The sequence below is a fragment of the Xyrauchen texanus genome, chromosome 32 (genome assembly GCF_025860055.1).
Source record: "Xyrauchen texanus isolate HMW12.3.18 chromosome 32, RBS_HiC_50CHRs, whole genome shotgun sequence".
NCBI lineage: Eukaryota > Metazoa > Chordata > Actinopteri > Cypriniformes > Catostomidae > Xyrauchen > Xyrauchen texanus.
In genome coordinates, this window is record NC_068307.1 from 38,334,932 (window position 1) to 38,354,089 (window position 19,158).

Sequence of the window (19,158 nt, forward strand, 5' to 3'; positions counted from 1 at the left end):
GTTGATGAAAGTCCGGCGCCAGGTCAGTCATAGTCAGGTGGAACCCATAGAACACCTCCTTGGGGATACGGCTGTCGTCCATGCGGATAACATGTCCGGCTAGTCGTAGGCGATGGCATGCAATGATCTTACTGATTCTTGGCAGCTTGCTTCATTGTAGGACCTCATTGTTGGTAATGTGGTCAAGTTATCGAATATACAGTATCTCTCTCAGGCAATGCTGGTGAAAGACGTTCACCTTCCGGGTAGTACTGGCTGACATTTTCCAAGTTTCGGCAGCATAGGTCGCCATAGGGAGGATGATGGATGCATATATATGCCAAGCTTGATGTTAAGTGAGAGGGACTCAGACAACTATATATTGCACAGTTGTTGGAAGACTACCGAGGCCTTGCCAATCCGACATTTGACGTCTGTCTCTGCGCCCCATCCTGTCCAATGACGCTGCAGAAGTAATTGAAACTTTCACTCTTCAAGATCATGCTCATTGACCTGGATCTTTGGCATGCTGGCTCGAATGCCAAGATGCATGACCTTGGACTTCCCAGCGTTAATCCGCAATCCGACTTGGGCCGCCTCTTGGTACAGGCTTGATGTTTGCTCCTGCAGATGGTGTCTATCCTCTGCAAGCAGGGCGATGTTGTCAGCAAAGTTGAGGCCCAATTTATGCCCACACTTGGCCCATCAGGGCCTTCCTCATGACGAAGTCAAGGACCATCAGGAATAAGAAGGGTGACAAGATGCACCCCTGCCTAACGCCAGTCTCAATGGTGAAGAACTCAGTGTGGCCCATGGCCGTCTTAATGCAGCAGCTGGTATGGTGATACAGGGACTGAAAGGCCACAATAAACTTCATCGGGACGCCATACAGATGCAGGATGTTCCACAAGGAAAGTATATAAGCATACTAATTTTTTTATGTATTTATGTAATACAGAAAGTATTCACAAAATTACAGAACAACCTAGTGGCAAAAGTTAATTATTTATCTTTTTTTTTAGCAAACAGTGTTCTTTCAGTTTTCATTGTATTTTTAAATAAAAACTATTTTGTGACATGAATTTTAAAGAAAATGAAGTTACATCTTTTAAAATATTTTTTTCAGTAAAAAGGTGAAACATTATTTATTTTATTTTAAACGTTTTCTTTTTTCAAAGGGGGGCGCGAATAAAAAGAAAACGAACATTATTTTTGAATAAATCAACGGTGTCGTCAATTATTCCTTACTAAATGTAGTGAATTTATGATTATCTGCCATTAAATAAATAAATAAATAAAAAAACAATAATAGTACAGTATGGGTCACAAAATTCACTCATTTATAATTAGTAAGATGTACATTATGAATAACTGACATGATGTGACAACACAAGCGAATCCTTCTTTCATACACTCTTAAGAAAAATGGTTCTAAATAGTACTAAATAAGAGTTCTTCAGCTTGTAACAATAGCAGAACCATTTTTGGTGCTAAACAGAACCCTTTTTTAAGGGTTCCATAAAGAACCTTCCTTTGAAAGTGCTATTTAGAACCTCAATAGTGCTATAAAGAACCTTTTTGATGCAAGGAGGGTTTTTTTCTAACCCTCTATATATCTGCTCCTATAAAATATTATAGCATAAATTATGGTTTTACATTAAATATAACCAAACAAATAAAAGCAAGTCATGTATGTCCATTAAGAACTTTTATTTTCTATTTAACTTAAATTGTAGAAAAAAATAACAACGCTTTTACATCAGTCATTAGTTGAATACATTAAATAATTATTGTAATACATTTATTCAAATGTGTAGATCACTTACATTAATAAATACATCAACAAATACATAATGTGAAAGAGACAATAAATGCTTATTCAAATGAAAGAGCAGACCCCTACATTGCTCAATATATTAAGGCTGGGATAAAAACTTTTTTCATCTTTTATATAGAGAATATTTGTCTTTCACACTGACAACCAATATTTCAAGGAAGAACAACATCCCATGGAAACATAAAATAGATGTAATGAAGGCTAAACTAAACTGAAGGCTTCACTAAAATATCTCCACAATCCTCTATGATGTCTTCATTATCCATCACTGTGTATTTTGGTGTATTTGAGAGGCAGCCCCTCTCTGCAGGTAATGAGATTTTGGGGTCCAACAGTGTCTGTCTGAATAGATATAGATAGAGTAAGTATTTCAGTATATCTGGACAATGTAAATAAGCCCTTCACAATGCAAAAAAGAAAAGTGAAATATGGTGTGATAGTTTATTTTTATTTATTTATGTTGCAACAAGAAAAGTTATTTTGCACAATTAGTCATGCAAATGCTTATAATGCTTAAAATACTAACAGCTTGTGAAAAGTTCTGTAATGCAGCTTACTGTATATTCTTCTAGGACTTTTATGATGTGAATGAGCTGAGAAAATGTGATCTTACCAACACGAACAGTTTAAGCTATTGCGGTAACAAAAGTGGTATAAATCATGAAACTGCGAGTGAAGCGAAAGATAAATAAGCAAATGCTCACTCCCATTTAACTGAGCTAATGGGATTTTTTGTCCCTGAAAACTTTCCTGCTAAAACTATTAATGGTTCAAATGTTTCAGTGACATATTTTTACAAATATATATCAAGTTTACCTGTAGTGACACAGTCTGTGTAGCTGTCCGTTGAGCTGCCAGGACTCCAGTGCTGTGAATCAACCAATTACGTGGTGGATTTGAAATTACATTCAAAAACCAAAATGGCGGGAACAAAGAATCCCTAATGCCCAATGCAAAGAACAATTTCAGCACAAAAGAGTAGTGATATATTTCTGTTGTACTTTTTTATTGTAAAATTTTGTTATTTTGGAGTGAAGCCCTTTTAATTTGTGTTTTTGACGGAAGCTTCTCACCTCTGGAAAAGCAGATTGCTACATGGCAAATCCTGCATTCCAATCAGGGCCAAATTATTTACCTACTTTCTACAAACTGATAACCACAATTTCAAAAAAATAATTTAGCTTTAAAACAGGAAATAATCCTTAAGGCTTAATCCGCCTATGGTATTCGGTCATTTCTTACCTAAATACATTTTCCTCATTTAATAAAAATTTTCTTTTTCCTGAGCAGTACAAGATTTGGAGATGTTGTCTTCCATTTGCCATCTGAACATACAAAATAAAACATTATGATTGATTCGATAAGTCAAAGTTGTCATAAAAAATTAAAAGAAAATGACATCTTTGGTATTTCATTGTCAAAACTGACCAACCATTGAAAATGAATGGGGAAAAAAGAGCAATTTTCTTTTTATCTGTCAAATACAATCAATAAATCAAATCAATTCAATAAAACAGTCAGAAATGACAGGGTGAGACTCAAAACATCACACAATGAGCTGGTGAGTTTATGACACATAGATTTGTTTTGCATTTGTCAAATAAATTAATTAGTCACAATGCTAAACACACACTCAGAAATGAAAGGGTGAGACGAAAACACACTTACAATGCAGAAACACACACACACACACACACACACACACACACACACACACACACACACACACACACACACACACACACACACACACGCACACGCACAGAGAGAACCAGGGCATCAATAAGTAGATCTCTACAGCCATCTTTTGGTCATTGTTGACATTATAAGTTATTTGTTGTTTTCCAGCTGATGACAGCAATCTGACACACACACACACACACACACACACACACACACACACACACACGCTTGCAAAATTGAAACCATTGTAACACCATGATCAGGTTTGATTGCAAGCATAATGACATTAACTGCAAAAACTGACACTTCAAATCTATTTTAAAATGCTAAACTTTGATAAATAATAGTTTGATAATGTCTAAATTTATATCCAAATGCATATCTTGTGATAAAATATAAAATTAGATTACAACAAGCCATCAGACTACACAGTAGGAGGTTACAGCCATCTACTGGCTGTTACTGGCATGACATTTAATTTATATTTTGTTCTTTTTGCCTCCAATTTAAGTCACATTCTCTTATTTTCTTCATGTTTCAACTTATAAAAGTGTAGGTTAAGTTGTTAAAAAAGCATATTTGTATATGCAAATTAATAGTAAAATGTAGAAATTTACATTTAAATAAGATTAAATGAAATATCTTAAAATCTCAAAAGATATACATAATTGTATTGCTCTTACTTCAGGGAGAAGATATGGGAAACAACAAAGGAAGGTGACATTTTTCAATACCATAGGAGGGTTAAGCCTATTTATGAAGAAAATGCTTATGTCTTGCAGCTTAGTTCTTCTGGCAAAAAGTAGTGTTTATAAAAAGAGAAGGCTAATATTAAATTTAGTTTTTTCTTGTCTTATTAAAGCAGTTTGCATTTTAAGAGAAATATGGGCAGTTTACACCAAATGTATTTTTGCATCCGTACGTGCTGTTTTTGAATTGTTTTCCTCTGTAAACAATCTCTAGTTGGACCTTTTTAACCATTGCACAACGTCTCGTGCAGGAGCCCCGCAGAAAAAATGTGCCGTATTTAAAGCTGGAATGTCCCGTATTTAGTTGGCAGAAAGTTGAAAACCCTAGAAACAGCCGCTCTTCTAGCACTTTATTCATTTAAATGTAGTCATCAATATTTCAGAGCTGGCTCTGTTTTTAATCTAGAATATAATCCTTATCATTTTAAACTCCTTAAACATTTTAAATGTATATGTTGAAAAAATGCAAAGGCTTTAATCTTATGATCTCCTGAAATAAAACGTCTTTTATACAATCAAAGATTATCACAGCACTCACAGTAAAGCCAAGCATCTTGTAGTCTTTCGTGTAGATGGCTTTCCTCTTCTCTGTCCCGCTGGGATCATTATCTCCATCAAACGCAATTCTTCTTAGTTCAAAGATGATATCTCTCTGTGCCTGAACATAATAGAAAGGAAAATTAGGTAAGCAGCAGTGGTGTTTTCTCCAAGGAGGCAGTGCCTCAATAAAAAACAAATAAAATATTATGAAATGTGAGTTTAAATAATGTGTACAGCAGTGCTAAAGTAACTTTGTCAAACAGGGACACCAGCAAATAAAGTTTCAGAGAGATGCGGTGACATCCCTTGAGGGCACTGCGATCTCTTTGAGCTACGCTGTGGCGCATTGACTCTTTAATTCAATATATATTCATAAATTTTAATATCATTAATCAGGTATAAATTACTTTCAAGAGGTCCAGAATGCTGCTGAAGCAGCACATACATGGCTGTCACATGGCACCTCTTACTGTTCTCAGTGCGGGTCAGGATGGACCAATCACAGTCATTTATTACCTTTGGATGAGAAATTATTGTATAGATATTACAGCAGCAGGATTCCATCCACAGGTACAAATCATTGCAACTATCAGATTATATTAAAAACAACTATCCAGTTTAAAAATGTCTTCAATTAGATAAAAAAACATCCTGAGAATGCGGATCAGTGGATGACTGAGCTTTCTTCCTTCTGGAGGAAGAATGTTTTGTGTCTCAAAGGAAACAGTTTCCAATGACTTGAGCCACTAAAGAATTTTTTATTGACATCTTCCATAGGAAAACCCAATATATTCATGCCCAGGGGCACTAAGACGTCTTAATTCGTCCCTGTTTATCATCATGACATTATCTGAAACAGTAGCACACTACACTAGTAGGCCTACACCATCTAAACAACATAATGAAATATGTCAACTATGCGAACACTGGCCATGATGAAGGCTATGCTACTTCGTTAATTTTAGTAGCTAATATTTCACAACATCATTGCGTAAAAATATATTTGTAATTGTAGTACAATTCTTGGCACCCTAGCCCGCCTAACTAATTTTCAAACCCTGGTTATGGCCCTGGGGTTAATCACAACATACAGACGAAAAGTCACAAAAGGGGTAGTCTCAGCCTCAGACGGCAAGCCCACGGACCCCACGCAATCCATGCTCTTACATCTGATGCACATATCACACAAAACTAGAAAACGTTTTCAGAAGAAATTCAGTCCTTATCTGATTGGCAAGTTTGATGGAAATACTAGTCTGGAGCAAATCTGTGCATGCGCGTCAAACTGGCTTCCCTCGATATTCCCATGGCAGAACAGTGCAGAGCGGATCACATGCAGGATTAAACTAGACATCCAATGATTTTGTGGTGCAGACAACAAAACTTATATGAGCCATTTGATTTCTATGTGAGAATATCATATTTTAAAGTGCAATGGAGCAATTTAACCATTTCAAATGTCTGGACAACACTGACATTGTGAACAGCACTGACAAGAGAAAGAGAAAACACCAGACCTGCGCCAGCATCAATCACAAGACTTTTCCTGTTCACAAATCAACACACTTTCTAACATTTATCACAGTAAACTGTAACAGATTTTTAATTACAACTGTGCCAGTTTTATTAAAAAAAGTAATGTTTTTAAATGTTATGTTAAAAGAATATTATCTTTTCATAACAAATAAACAGTTTAATTTTTTAAGAAAGACTAACTCATTAATCAACCATGAGGAGCTATCCATGGTCTTTCATGTTTGTTTGTTTTTTTATAATGGTACAACAAATACAAATGTAAAACAATGAAATAGTTATTGTTAACATCAGGGCAAGTATAATGTAGAATAGAAGTCTGGACCTTTATACATTATGAACAAAGCCATGTGTAATATTATATTAATTTAAAAATGTCCTGTTCTGATGATGTATCGATATTAGGAAACAAACTGGCCTAGTTTGGCTTAAGATATTCCTAGAATCAAAATGATTCCCAAATCAAGAGTCTGGTAAAAGAAAATAATATCTGTTATGCAGTAAGAAACATTTTCACTATAGAAGCACAGTCCCAAATCAGTAAAGTGGTTTACTCATCAATATCATAACTACAGTTTAAAGTTAGTTTGATTTCCCACAGCACCTTGAAGTACAAAAATTAATGTGATTCTAAATGCTCAGATGATCAAAAATAAAGCAGATTCATTACAAACATGACATGCAATTATGTATATACACTCACCTAAAGGATTATTACGAACACCTGTTCAATTTCTCATTAATGCAATTATCTAATCAACCAATCACATGGCAGTTGCTTCAATGCATTTAGGGGTGTGGTCCTGGTCAAGACAATCTCCTGAACTCCAAACTGAATGTCAGAATGGGAAAGAAAGGTGATTTAAGCAATTTTGAGCGTGGCATGGTTGTTGGTGCCAGACGGGCCGGTCTGAGTATTTCACAATCTGCTCAGTTACTGGGATTTTCACGCACAACCATTTCTAGGGTTTACAAAGAATGGTGTGAAAAGGGGAAAACATCCAGTATGCGGCAGTCTGTCGGCGAAAATGCCTTGTTGATGCTAGAGGTCAGAGGAGAATGGGCCAACTGATTCAAGCTGATAAAAGAGCAACTTTGCCTGAAATAACCACTCGTTACAACCGAGGTATGCAGCAAAGCATTTGTGAAGCCACAACACGCACAACATTGAGGCAGATGGTCTACAACAGCAGAAGACCCCACCGGGTACCACTCATCTCCACTACAAATAGGAAAAAGAGGCTACAATTTGCAAGAGCTCACCAAAATTGGACAGGTGAAGACTGGAAAAATGTTGCCTGGTCTGATGAGTCTCGATTTCTGTTGAGACATTCAGATGGTAGAGTCAGAATTTGGCGTAAACAGAATGAGAACATGGATCCATCATGCCTTGTTACCACTGTGCAGGCTGGTGGTGGTGGTGTAATGGGGATGTTTTCTTGGCACACTTTAGGCCCCTTAGTGCCAATTGGGCATCGTTTAAATGCCACGGCCTACCTGAGCATTGTTTCTGACCATGTCCATCCCTTTATGGCCACCATGTACCCATCCTCTGATGGCTACTTCCAGCTGGATAATGCACCATGTCACAAAGCTCGAATCATTTCAAATAGGTTTCTTGAACATGACAATGAGTTCACTGTACTAAAATGGCCCCCACAGTCACCAGATCTCATCCCAATAGAGCATCTTTGGGATGTGGTGGAACGGGAGCTTCATGCCCTGGATGTGCATCCCACAAATCTCCATCAACTGCAAGATGCTATCCTATCAATATGGGCCAACATTTCTAAAGAATGCTTTCAGCACCTTGTTGAATCAATGCCACATAGAATTAAGGCAGTTCTGAAGGCGAAAGGGGGTCAAACACAGTATTAGTATGGTGTTCCTAATAATCCTTTAGGTGAGTGTGTATATATATATATATATATATATATATATATATATAAATAATTGCATGTCATGTTTGTAATGAATCTGCTTTATTTTTGATCATTAGAGTATTGTGAAAAGGTTCAATATTGAAGACACCGGGTGCCACACTCTAATCAGCTAATTAACTCAAAACACCTGCAAAGGCCTTTAAATGGTCTCTCAGTCTAGTTCTGTAGGTTACACAATCATGGGGAAGACTGCTGACTTGACAGCTGTCCAAAAGACGACCATTGACACCTTGCACAAGGAGGGCAAGACACAAAAGGTCATTGCTAAAGAGGCTGGCTGATCACAGAGCTCTGTGTCCAAGAACATTAATAGAGAGGCGAAGGGAAGGAAAAGATGTGGTAGAAAAAAAGTGTACAAGCAATAGGGATAACCGCACCCTGGAGAGGATTGTGAAACAAAACCCATTCAAAAATGTGGGGGAGATTCACAAAGAGTGGACTGCAGCTGGAGTCAGTGCTTCAAGAACCACCATGCACAGGCGTATGCAAGACATGGGTTTCAGCTGTCGCATTCCTTGTGTCAAGCCACTCTTGAACAAGACACAGCGTCAGAAGTATCTCGCCTGGGCTAAAGACAAAAAGGACTGGACTGCTGCTGAGTGGTCCAAAGTTATGTTCTCTGATGAAAGTAAATTTTGCATTTCCTTTGGAAATCATGGTCCCAGAGTCTGGAGGAAGAGTGGAGAGGCACAGAATCCACGTTGCTTGAAGTCCAGTGTAAAGTTTCCACAGTCAGTGATGGTTTGGGGTGCCATGTCATCTGCTGGTGTTGGTCCACTGTGTTTTCTGAGGTCCAAGGTCAACGCAGCCGTCTACCAGGAAGTTTTAGAACACTTCATGCTTCCTGCTGCTGACCAACTTTATGGAGATGCAGATTTCATTTTCCAACAGGACTTGGCACCTGCACACAGTGCCAAAGCTACCAGTACCTGGTTTAAGGACCATGGTATCCCTGTTCTTAATTGGCCAGCAAACTTGCCTGACCTTAACCCTATAGAAAATCTATGGGGTATTGTGAAGAGGAAGATGCGATACGCCAGACCCAACAATGCAGAAGAGCTGAAGGCCATAATCAGAGCAACCTGGGCTCTCATAACACCCGAGCAGTGCCACAGACTGATCGACTCCATGCCACGCCGCATTGCTGCAGTAATTCAGGCAAAAGGAGCCCCAACTAAGTATTGAGTGCTGTACATGCTCATACTTTTCATGTTCATACTTTTCAGTGGGCCAACATTTCTAAAAAATCTTTTTTTTGTATTGGTCTTAAGAAATATTCAAATTTTAGTTGTCAGTTTTAATCATCACAATTAAATGAAATAAACATTTGAAATATATCAGTCTGTGTGTAATGAATTAATATAATATCCAAGTTTCACTTTTTGAATGGAATTACTGAAATAAATAAACTTTTTGATGATATTCTAATTGTATGACCAGCACCTGTGTGTATATATATATATATATATATATATATATATATATATATATATATATATATATATATATATATATATATAATTGTTAAATATTTAAAGATAACTATGTATAATTATATATTGATATAAATATGTATATATATATATATATATCTTTATATATTGAATTATTGTTATATTAGGGGCTTTCTCAGCAAATATTTGTATATGCGATTAATCACGATTAATTAATCGGGACACCGTGCAATTAATTAGATTAAAAAATTTCAGCAAAACATTATGACCACTCATCGGTGAAGCAAATAACGTTGATCATATCCTAACAAGGCCACATGCAAAGGTCTTGGTGGATAAGATGGTAATTGAACAATCAGTTCTTGTGTTAAATGCAGGAGAAATGGGAAGGTTTAAAGACCTGAGCAAATTTGATAAGGGCCAAATTTTTATGGCCAGTTGGCTGGGTCAGAGCATCTCTGAAACTGCAAGGCTTGTTTGGTGTGCCCAGTCAGCAGTGGTGAGTACCTACCGACAGTGGTCCTGTTTACATAGGTGGCACGTGTCACAAAATTAGTTAGTCTTTTTTAAAAAAAAAAAACGGTTTATTTATTATGAAAAGATTATATCCTTTTAACATAACGTTTAAAAACATTACTTTTTTTTTATAAAACTGGCACAGTTGTAATTAAAAATCTGTTACAGTTTACTGTGATAAATGTTAGAAAGTGTGTTGATTTGTGAACAGGAAAAGTCTTGTGATTGATGCTGGTGCAGGGCTGGTGTTTTTTGATGATATTCTAATTATATGACCAGCAGCTGTATAAATATATATATAATAAAAAAATATTCAGATAATTCAAATGCATTACATTCTTGTAGCAGAAGAGTTAATCATTGATTAGACAATACAAAAAGCTTTTTTTTTGTTTAATATTCAATCTTTAAACACATCTTGAGATCCCTTAGTTCCCATTTGCGCTCCTTCAAGTGTTTTGAATGCAAGAATGTAACATATGTTTGTGTTGTTCTGCCTACTGAAGTGTTTTCTTCACTGTATAAACTGTGCGTTGCTCATACAGCGGAAATTTAACTTACTGCCCTCTGGAGTAAACAGCTGGTTCTACAAGCTTGCATTTCTCAGGAATCTTCCTTATTATGGTGCGATTAATTGCGTAAATTTTTTTAAGGTGTTATTTTTTGTCAAATTAATCGCACTGAATTAAATTAAATCGACAGCCCTAATATATATATATATATATATACAAATATATATAATACATTATAACTTCTGCAGATTTTGATGTTGGTCATGTTATAATTGCATTATAGTATAACTATGTGTACGTAAGTATTATAATGTATTATAATTGTGGTTACAATTATTTATGAAAATGTATTACATATTATAAGGTGTATTATTAGACATTACAAATAAATTATAATGATTTATAATGACTTTACAATGCATTATAAATATGGGCTTCATAGAAAGTGTTACCTTCACTTTCATTCAATGTCTCATCCTTATATGGCAATAACACGTTTTATTGTATTTATTATAGTAAATCACACTCTTGATTATTTACCATGAGAAAGGTCATGTTTTCGTACCAAAAATGTATTTAATTCACTCACCTGGTCATTCGGATCCATTTTGGTCATCATGCGTTCTTCTAGAAGGGTAAAGGTTAAAACCTGCAGCACGTATAGTTGATGTGCCATTTCAGCTTTTACTGGTCGATTACCACGAATGATGTGCTGGGGGAGATTTTTGAACAGAAAACAAGAGCTATTTTAAATTTACAGTGCCCTTACTCGAAGAGATTTTGTACGCAAAACAAGACATTGTTGTTTTGCTTCTGGACATATTCTTCTGAAATGAAATTTCTTACAGTGTCATGTTTATCACTTAACACAACAGCAAATGGATCAATATACTTTAATTTACAGTTTATTTTTCAAAATGGTGCACAACAGCAGAATCTTTGCTTACAAAATGCATTCGATGAGCACATCTATTACATTTCATGATATCTTTTCTCATTCAAACTAAACCATTAGCAAAACTCTAGAAGTACAGTGGGTATGCATTCAGAATAGTCTTTCTACAACTGTAATCACTGTGTGAATGGGTCACTAGCAGCTCTAAACTGCTAAGGGGTGCTATAACCATAGAATTTCAACAGGCCAGAGCTGAATACCTCAGAGCTCTTTCTCCCAAAGTATCGATCATTCAGTTTGAGGTGGTAAGAGCAAGTTAAGCTTATTTTGCCAACAGAGGAGAAAGAAGTACAACAACAAACTTAAATACACCTCAAAATTTATTTTCTAGCTAAATGTTGCAATACAGACGTATGGTAAAGACTTCACAGCAGCATTCAGCATTCACAAGGACGTCTGCCCATTGGAGAGATATTTGTTTGCATTTATTCATTCACATTTCATAAGAGAGAATTATTATTTGTGAGTATTCTTATACATATGCACAAAGGTTATGAGCAAGCATCATTATGAAGCATATTCAAACCATTGTGACTTCCAAAAACTGTTAAGATTCTAAACATGTGCTTTCTTTTAATGTGCCGATAGGCTAGCCCATATTTTCTATTTTTAAACAGGATAATAAAATGTGAATTAATTCATTTATATGTATACCATTGTGTCGTACCATGTTATATTCTCCTGACAATACAAACAGAAGAAAACGTGTACAGAATCATTAATTATGGGAGCAGAATACTTATCAAATGAAATAGTATAAAATATTTGAAAAAGAATAGCAATTTTCCACATTATTTTTATCATATTTGTATCAATACATGCATTTTAGTTTTACACTACACATGGGATAATGCTATGCAGATCAAACCTGTAGGTAACGAGTTTTGTTATTAATTATCTTTCCTAGTATTTTATTAATATATGCTATTAACCAGTGTTGCCCCAAGGCTTGATAACATTGATTATTTTTCAGAGAGATTATTTGCTTGCAGATACAACCCCAGTTGTCTATAGGCAGAAATATACAACAAACTGCATTTAGCGTCTTGCTCCAATGGTGTGGAGCGTAACGCTGGTGTGCAGGAGTTTGTACGGCCAGGGTTCGATTCTGCATATGCCGTATGATTTTTCCCATTCTGTTTCTTGACTTTTTATTACTATATACAATAAATAAAAAATATATATAAAAAGGTAATTTTACTAAAGTAATATCATTGTAACCATGATTTTGCGGCAGAAAACATAGATTTAATGATATCAACAATGTTGTTACTACAGTAATGTAGTGTTAATATAGTAACCATGTTTAATTTTTGGTTACAATTATTTTACTACAAAATACCAAAGGTGATACTACGGTTATTTTATCTGTAGAGGACGTCAGGACAGATCCGTGTTCCAATCAGTTTAGTGCATTATTTCAGATTTTTAGAACCCCTTTAATGCTTTTTATAGAGACATTTTTCTAGAAAAATGTATTAACATACATGCGTTTTAAACACCAATAGCTTCATCAATTCACACCTTAACTCGAAGGGGGAGGAGGTGTTAAAATCTTTAATTTTTTTTGCTGAAAAAGGTGCAGTGGGGACTCGCATGTTGCCAGGCAAGATCATGATCAATTGAAAAAATGTATTTACACTAATAACAAAAAACTTTGTTTGTTGTTCATTCAATCACTGATTGATTTTATAATATTGCACAATATTTTGAAGCAGCGCTTCGATGAGAAAAAGACATTAGTGTGGCGGCGGGGGTGTGGTCGAGCACACACACCTGAGCGCTGTAATGTCTAACATCCGTTTCTGATTGCAGTAAGCACTGGGGAGAGTGATTAAAAAGAGAACACGCCAGAGACGAGCCAGAGACAGCTACCTGTCTAAAAGAGACTGTTTTAAGTTTAAGCTAAAGAGTGTGATGAGGAGGAGGGCGTGGGCGCTGAATCGGTTGATCAGTGGGAGAGTGAGATAAAGGGCAGCCGGAGAAACCGTTTGAGAGAGAGACACACACGGCCGCATTGCATATGTGTCTGTTTACATTTGTTTTAAGTTGAGTTTCTCATTAAAACTTTATGTTTACTGTTCAGCCGGTTCCCGCCTTGCCCATCCATATACTGTTACATTCAGATTTCAGTCAATGTCATAATCTGACAAGACCATCATATTGTGAACATGAAGTACAAGTTAACATGATGTCTTTGTGTTATGAGTGACAAAGTTGTTTCTGATAGGTGTGGATGTTTTCTATGTTATGATGGAATGAGTTGATATTGAGATGAAAAATTCAATATTGAAAAATGCATTTAACCAATTGTACAAAAAAAAGTATATATTATGTTTTGGTTAAGAAAGATCTGTGAGATATTAAATGTATTTAATCTTGGACTTTTTGGTTTGCAACTGTTGGGATTTAAGGCTTGAGGTGTAATACTGTATCACTATAAATATCATTTCAATTCAATTTATTATGATGGTCCATTACTCTAAACTGAAGAATATGTGAAAATGTTATCATCATTATGTGAAGTGAAAAACAACATGCTGTTTGCTGGACATGTTACAAGTGATAATATTGGTTATTTACAAACATTCACATTTGAATCATTAATTAGTGGACACCCTGTTTTACAGAACATTCATGTGTGCTATGAATAGGTTTACTGTAAATACTTCTGACACTTACATTGAGTATGATGGCACGAAGATGTTTCTGTTCCAGTGTACCTGCCATCTCCTGTAATAAGCACACAAACACACACGTTTGTTCCAGACATTGTATCACATGTATAATCATTTCTTAAAACAAAATTAATTACTCTAAATATGTCAAGTGGTGTAACCATCCAGTACAAAGTACTAAAATACACCACTTAAGGCTGAATTACACTAAACGACTTTTTAAATCTGAACAGATGTTAAAATACTAGGCATCATACACTTATCAACTTTGAAAATCGCTATATATAAAAACTGGGCATCACACACAAAATGAATAAGGATCACAGATCATGTTTTTTCCTAACAACATAAATTACACATTTTCATGCCTCAATCATAAATTTGGAAGCTGCCTTGTGTTATTAAAAAAAATTGAGGTATTGGGATTAGTTTATGTTGTAGAACAACATTCGTCAAGTAATGTTTACCATTGACTTTATTTTACTCATATGTTGAAAAACCCCATTATAAAAACCCATAGGGAAAGCCTGAGGGAACCCATGTCGAAACCTCTTCTGGGTTTTTGGACTACAACCTGAACAGCTCTATTAGCTGCTCACCATATGCCTTCAGATTAGAGTCGTGGAGCATCATACACTATGAGACTTCCTCTGTAGTACTGGACAGTCAGCTAAAACATATCAAACATGTTTGATACCCTCTGACTATATGGAATCAAAATCATTACCCATCATATACAACATGATTTTCTATGACTTTGACTAGCCAAAAATCTTCAGACTAGAGCCGACTAATGCAGACTAGTTTGACTGAAAATCAAGGTTATAATCAGGGCTAAAGTTGTGTAGTGTAATTCAGCCTTTAATCATTATTTTGAAATAAGAAGAAAGTCATACAGTGCTTGGAACTACATGAGGATTAGTAAATTATGACAGCACTCTTATTTTTGGGTGAACTACTCCTTTTAAGTGAGCATGTTTGTGTGTACCTGCCGTCTGTCCTCTGGTGTCTTGAGGAACAGGGCATTGATAAGAGCAATAGCATATGTCTGAATTTCTTGATTAGACCTGCAGTAAAAAAACAACACAACAGTTAGAGGTATCATGCTCCTAGACTGCTGTAACAGTTCAAGAGTTCAAGTGAGTAACTCAGGGTTCAGTTGATATGTATGCATGCGTGCATGTGAGCATGACAGAATCATGTACAGTGTGTGCGTGTGTGTGTGCGTGTATGTGCTCACACTTGCAGGTGTGCGATGAGTTGTCCGACAGTGATCTCCTGAGCGACGCGCTGGTACAGACTGTGACTGTTCAGCACCATACTCTCCAGAATTGCCAGTGAACGCTGAAGAATCGACACATCTACCATTGGCTGATTCACATAACCTGCAATCTATCACATAAGACACAACATACGCAACAATCACAGATCAATTAATATGATACTCAGTACAATGTTAAAATATACTGTATATTTTTATATTGCCCAGCCCTGCTTTCACCATAGAAATATTGCACAGCTAAGATCTATACAATCTCTTTCTGATGCAGAGAAGCTAATTCATGCATTCATGACCTCCAGGCCAGATATTTGTACTGTACTATTGGGTGGATATCCAAATATCCAAAAAATCCAAAATAGTTCTTAAAAGAACCAGTAAATAGGATCATATTAGCCCAATTTTATCATCACTACACTTTCCACTTGTTAGGTTTTGTGGCAATTAAACAATTGAATCTGCCATTTATACAGGGTTCTCACTCTTTAAGGCACAATTTTCCAGGACATTTAAGAAACCATCGGGTGTAATATTTTAGCAAAAACCCATGAGAGGTCATGATGTATAATGTGGTTATTGGATGGTTCTTTTTTCTGAATTCTGTATTCAACAGTTTAATTAAATTTTTATTATCAAAACGGTATAAAATGATTTTTTGGTTTTCAACATAATATTGCATTATTTTTAAGTGCTTTTATACAAAATCCTCACAACACAGTCTATTAGATAGTTTTGTCAAATGAATTGCTGCACAACATTATTATTATTTGATTACAGTAAACATTACATTAATATACAGCAGTAATATATTGTCTTATTTTCCCCATTTCACGTGTCCATTTAAACTGAGCTATTATTTTGTTGTTTCTGTGTGTTTTTGACAGTAGTTTCTCAACTCTGGATAAGCAGTTCACTACAGGGTCCAGTGTGATTATTAAACCCCAAAAAGCTGTGATACTAACAATCATGTTAAGATAAATGATAGCCATTTCTAAAATTCCAACACACCACAGAAATACACATCTTCTTATTTCCTGCTTTGTAATATAAACTAAAATAATACTAAATGTTTTTGCATTGTACATGTTTAGGAATAGACCATGGAAAAACCCTTATCTGTTGGCCACTAACATGAATAGCCTATTAGAGGATCGCATTGCTTGGTGTTTTCTTACTGAACTGTGTTTCTTAATCAAAAGCTCACCATCTTTAAGCTCGTTCTCTATAAGTCAAGCATCCGGATACTCACAGACTTGTGTATAAACAGAATAATATCTCGAGTTTTAGGCTAATTGATCACCTCTCAATTGTTGCTGATCTTGTTTTGTGTGCAGCACCAAAAGTTGTGGTTCTTGAGTGCAGCTGCATGCACGGCGCAAAAGGAACATTACCTTGACTCTGAAAACGCATCCATGACCATGCACTAAAGCTCGAGCGTATGAGATTCCGCAATAGCAAAGTGGATATCACACTAGTTTTACATGATCTTTGTTGCAATGCTGTTAATAGGCATCATTTATGTTTTTTCCATGTGCTAGAAATATAACTTGTCACACATGTGCAAATGGGTTACAATGTCTATTCGTACATTATACGTTTTAATCGCAAATGTGAGAAAAACTGTTGTACCGTGCAACCCTGCAAATACAAAACACATGCTTATGACTCTGTGTTATCGGTGTATAAGCAACCGGCTTCACACATTCATTCTGAAGTGCTCAACACATGCACATTATATATTTATAACAATTACAATTAAATCTCAGCCTTATGTGTTTTATTAATCACACTAGGACATATTGCGATTTTTATTTGATTAATTGTGCATTCAAACATTAATTTTAATACCAATTATGTCAAATTCCACGACATTCCTCGTTTTATAGCTAAAGCCAATTTTATGACTGAATTCAGTGATTCAGTCCACATTTTCCATGTCGCATTTTCCAGAAATTGTAGGGCCCTTTATGTGGTAACCGCTCCAAAGTGAACAGTGGCAGGGCTGAGGGCCTTGATTAGCCTTATCAGGCTTATTTCGTCAAGAAGACATGTACTGCGTTACAAACGGCTTAAATGATGCCTTCACATGACAATTTGAAGGGAAACCAATAATAATGACCACGCTGCAGGATCATTACAAAAAATAACTTTAAAAGGGAGTTCATAATGACCATTTTATTACACCTTTCAGCCCCTCTGACAGTGGAAGGTAAAGTCTATGAGGAGAATAGGGCATTGGGATGATCACTTATCAATGGATGCACCCATGTGTCATGTAAACTCAGCAAAAAAGAAAAATCCACTCACATTCAACTGCTTTTATTTTCAGCAAACTTAACATGTATAAATAGTTGTATAAACATAAAAAGATTCAACAATTAAGACATAAACTGAACAAGTTTCACAGACATGTGACTAACACAATGGAAACATGTGTCCCTGAACAAAGGGAGGGGTTAAAATCAAAAGTAACAGTCAGTCTGAGCACTGATGGAGAGATTGTGTATTCCTTATGTAACTTGGGCAGTTGTTGTTGCCATCCTGTACCTGTCCCACAGGTGTGATATTCGGATGTACTGATCCTGTGCAGGTGTTGTTACGCGTCTTCTGCCACTGTGAGGACGATCAGCTGTCCTTCTTGTCTCCCTGTAGCGCTGTCTTAGGCGTCTCACAGTTCTGACATTGCAATGTATTGCCCTGACCACATCTGCAGTCCTCATGCCTCCAGAGGAAATTTCTCAAATATTTTGATCTTTGTCCCCATGTGCACTTGCCATCTGTAGGCTGGCTTTTTTATGGTGGTTTTGGAGCAGTGGCTTCTTCCTTGGTGAGCAACCTTTCAGGTTATTTCAATATAGGACTTGTTTTTCTTTGGATATAGATACTTGTCTACCTGTTTCCTCCAGCATCTTCAAAAGGTCCTTAGCTATTGTTCTGGGATTGGTTTGAACTTTTCGCACCAAACTAAGTTCATCTCTAGGAGACAGAATGTGTCTCCTTCCTGAGCAGTATGATGGCTGCATGGTCCCATGGTGTTTTTACTTGTGTACTATTGCTTGTAAAGATGAACATGGTACCTTCAGGCATTTGGAAATTGCTCCCAAGGGGAAACCAGACTTGTGGAGGGCCACAATCTTTTCTTGTCTTGGTTTGTTTTGTCTTGTCTGATTTATTTAGATTTTCCCATGATGTCAAGCAAAGAGGCACTGAGTTTGAAGGTAGGCCTTAAAATACATCCACAGGTACACCTCCAATTGACTCCAATTAGCCTATCAGTAAATAATTGGCTAATTGTCTAAAGGCTTGACATCATTTTCTGGAATTTTCAGCTGCTTAAAGGCACAGTTATCTAAGTGTATGTACATTTCTGAACCACTTTGTGGTATAGTCAATTAAAAGTGAAACAATCTGTCTGTAATCAATTGTTGGAAAAATAACTCATGTCATTTCTAAGTAGATGCCCTATACAACTTGCCAAAACTATAGATTGCTAATATGAA

General features: G+C 36.0%; 1 protein-coding gene across 4 annotated transcripts in view; it reads right to left on the reverse strand.

The window, feature by feature from the left end:
• Positions 1-19,158, reverse strand: part of elmo2 (engulfment and cell motility 2) — a 131,296-nt gene that overhangs the window by 55,617 nt on the left and 56,521 nt on the right. For 3 of the 4 annotated variants that reach the window (XM_052100929.1, XM_052100928.1, XM_052100926.1), the window contains 5 exons: positions 15,620-15,771; positions 15,368-15,446; positions 14,384-14,434; positions 11,336-11,458; positions 4,787-4,906 (listed from right to left, as the gene is read on the reverse strand). In XM_052100929.1, coding sequence (XP_051956889.1) covers positions 4,787-4,906; positions 11,336-11,458; positions 14,384-14,434; positions 15,368-15,446; positions 15,620-15,771 — 525 coding nt within the window. The remainder of the gene's footprint in view (positions 1-4,786; positions 4,907-11,335; positions 11,459-14,383; positions 14,435-15,367; positions 15,447-15,619; positions 15,772-19,158) is intronic. The other variant, XM_052100927.1, reaches the window with a different exon arrangement.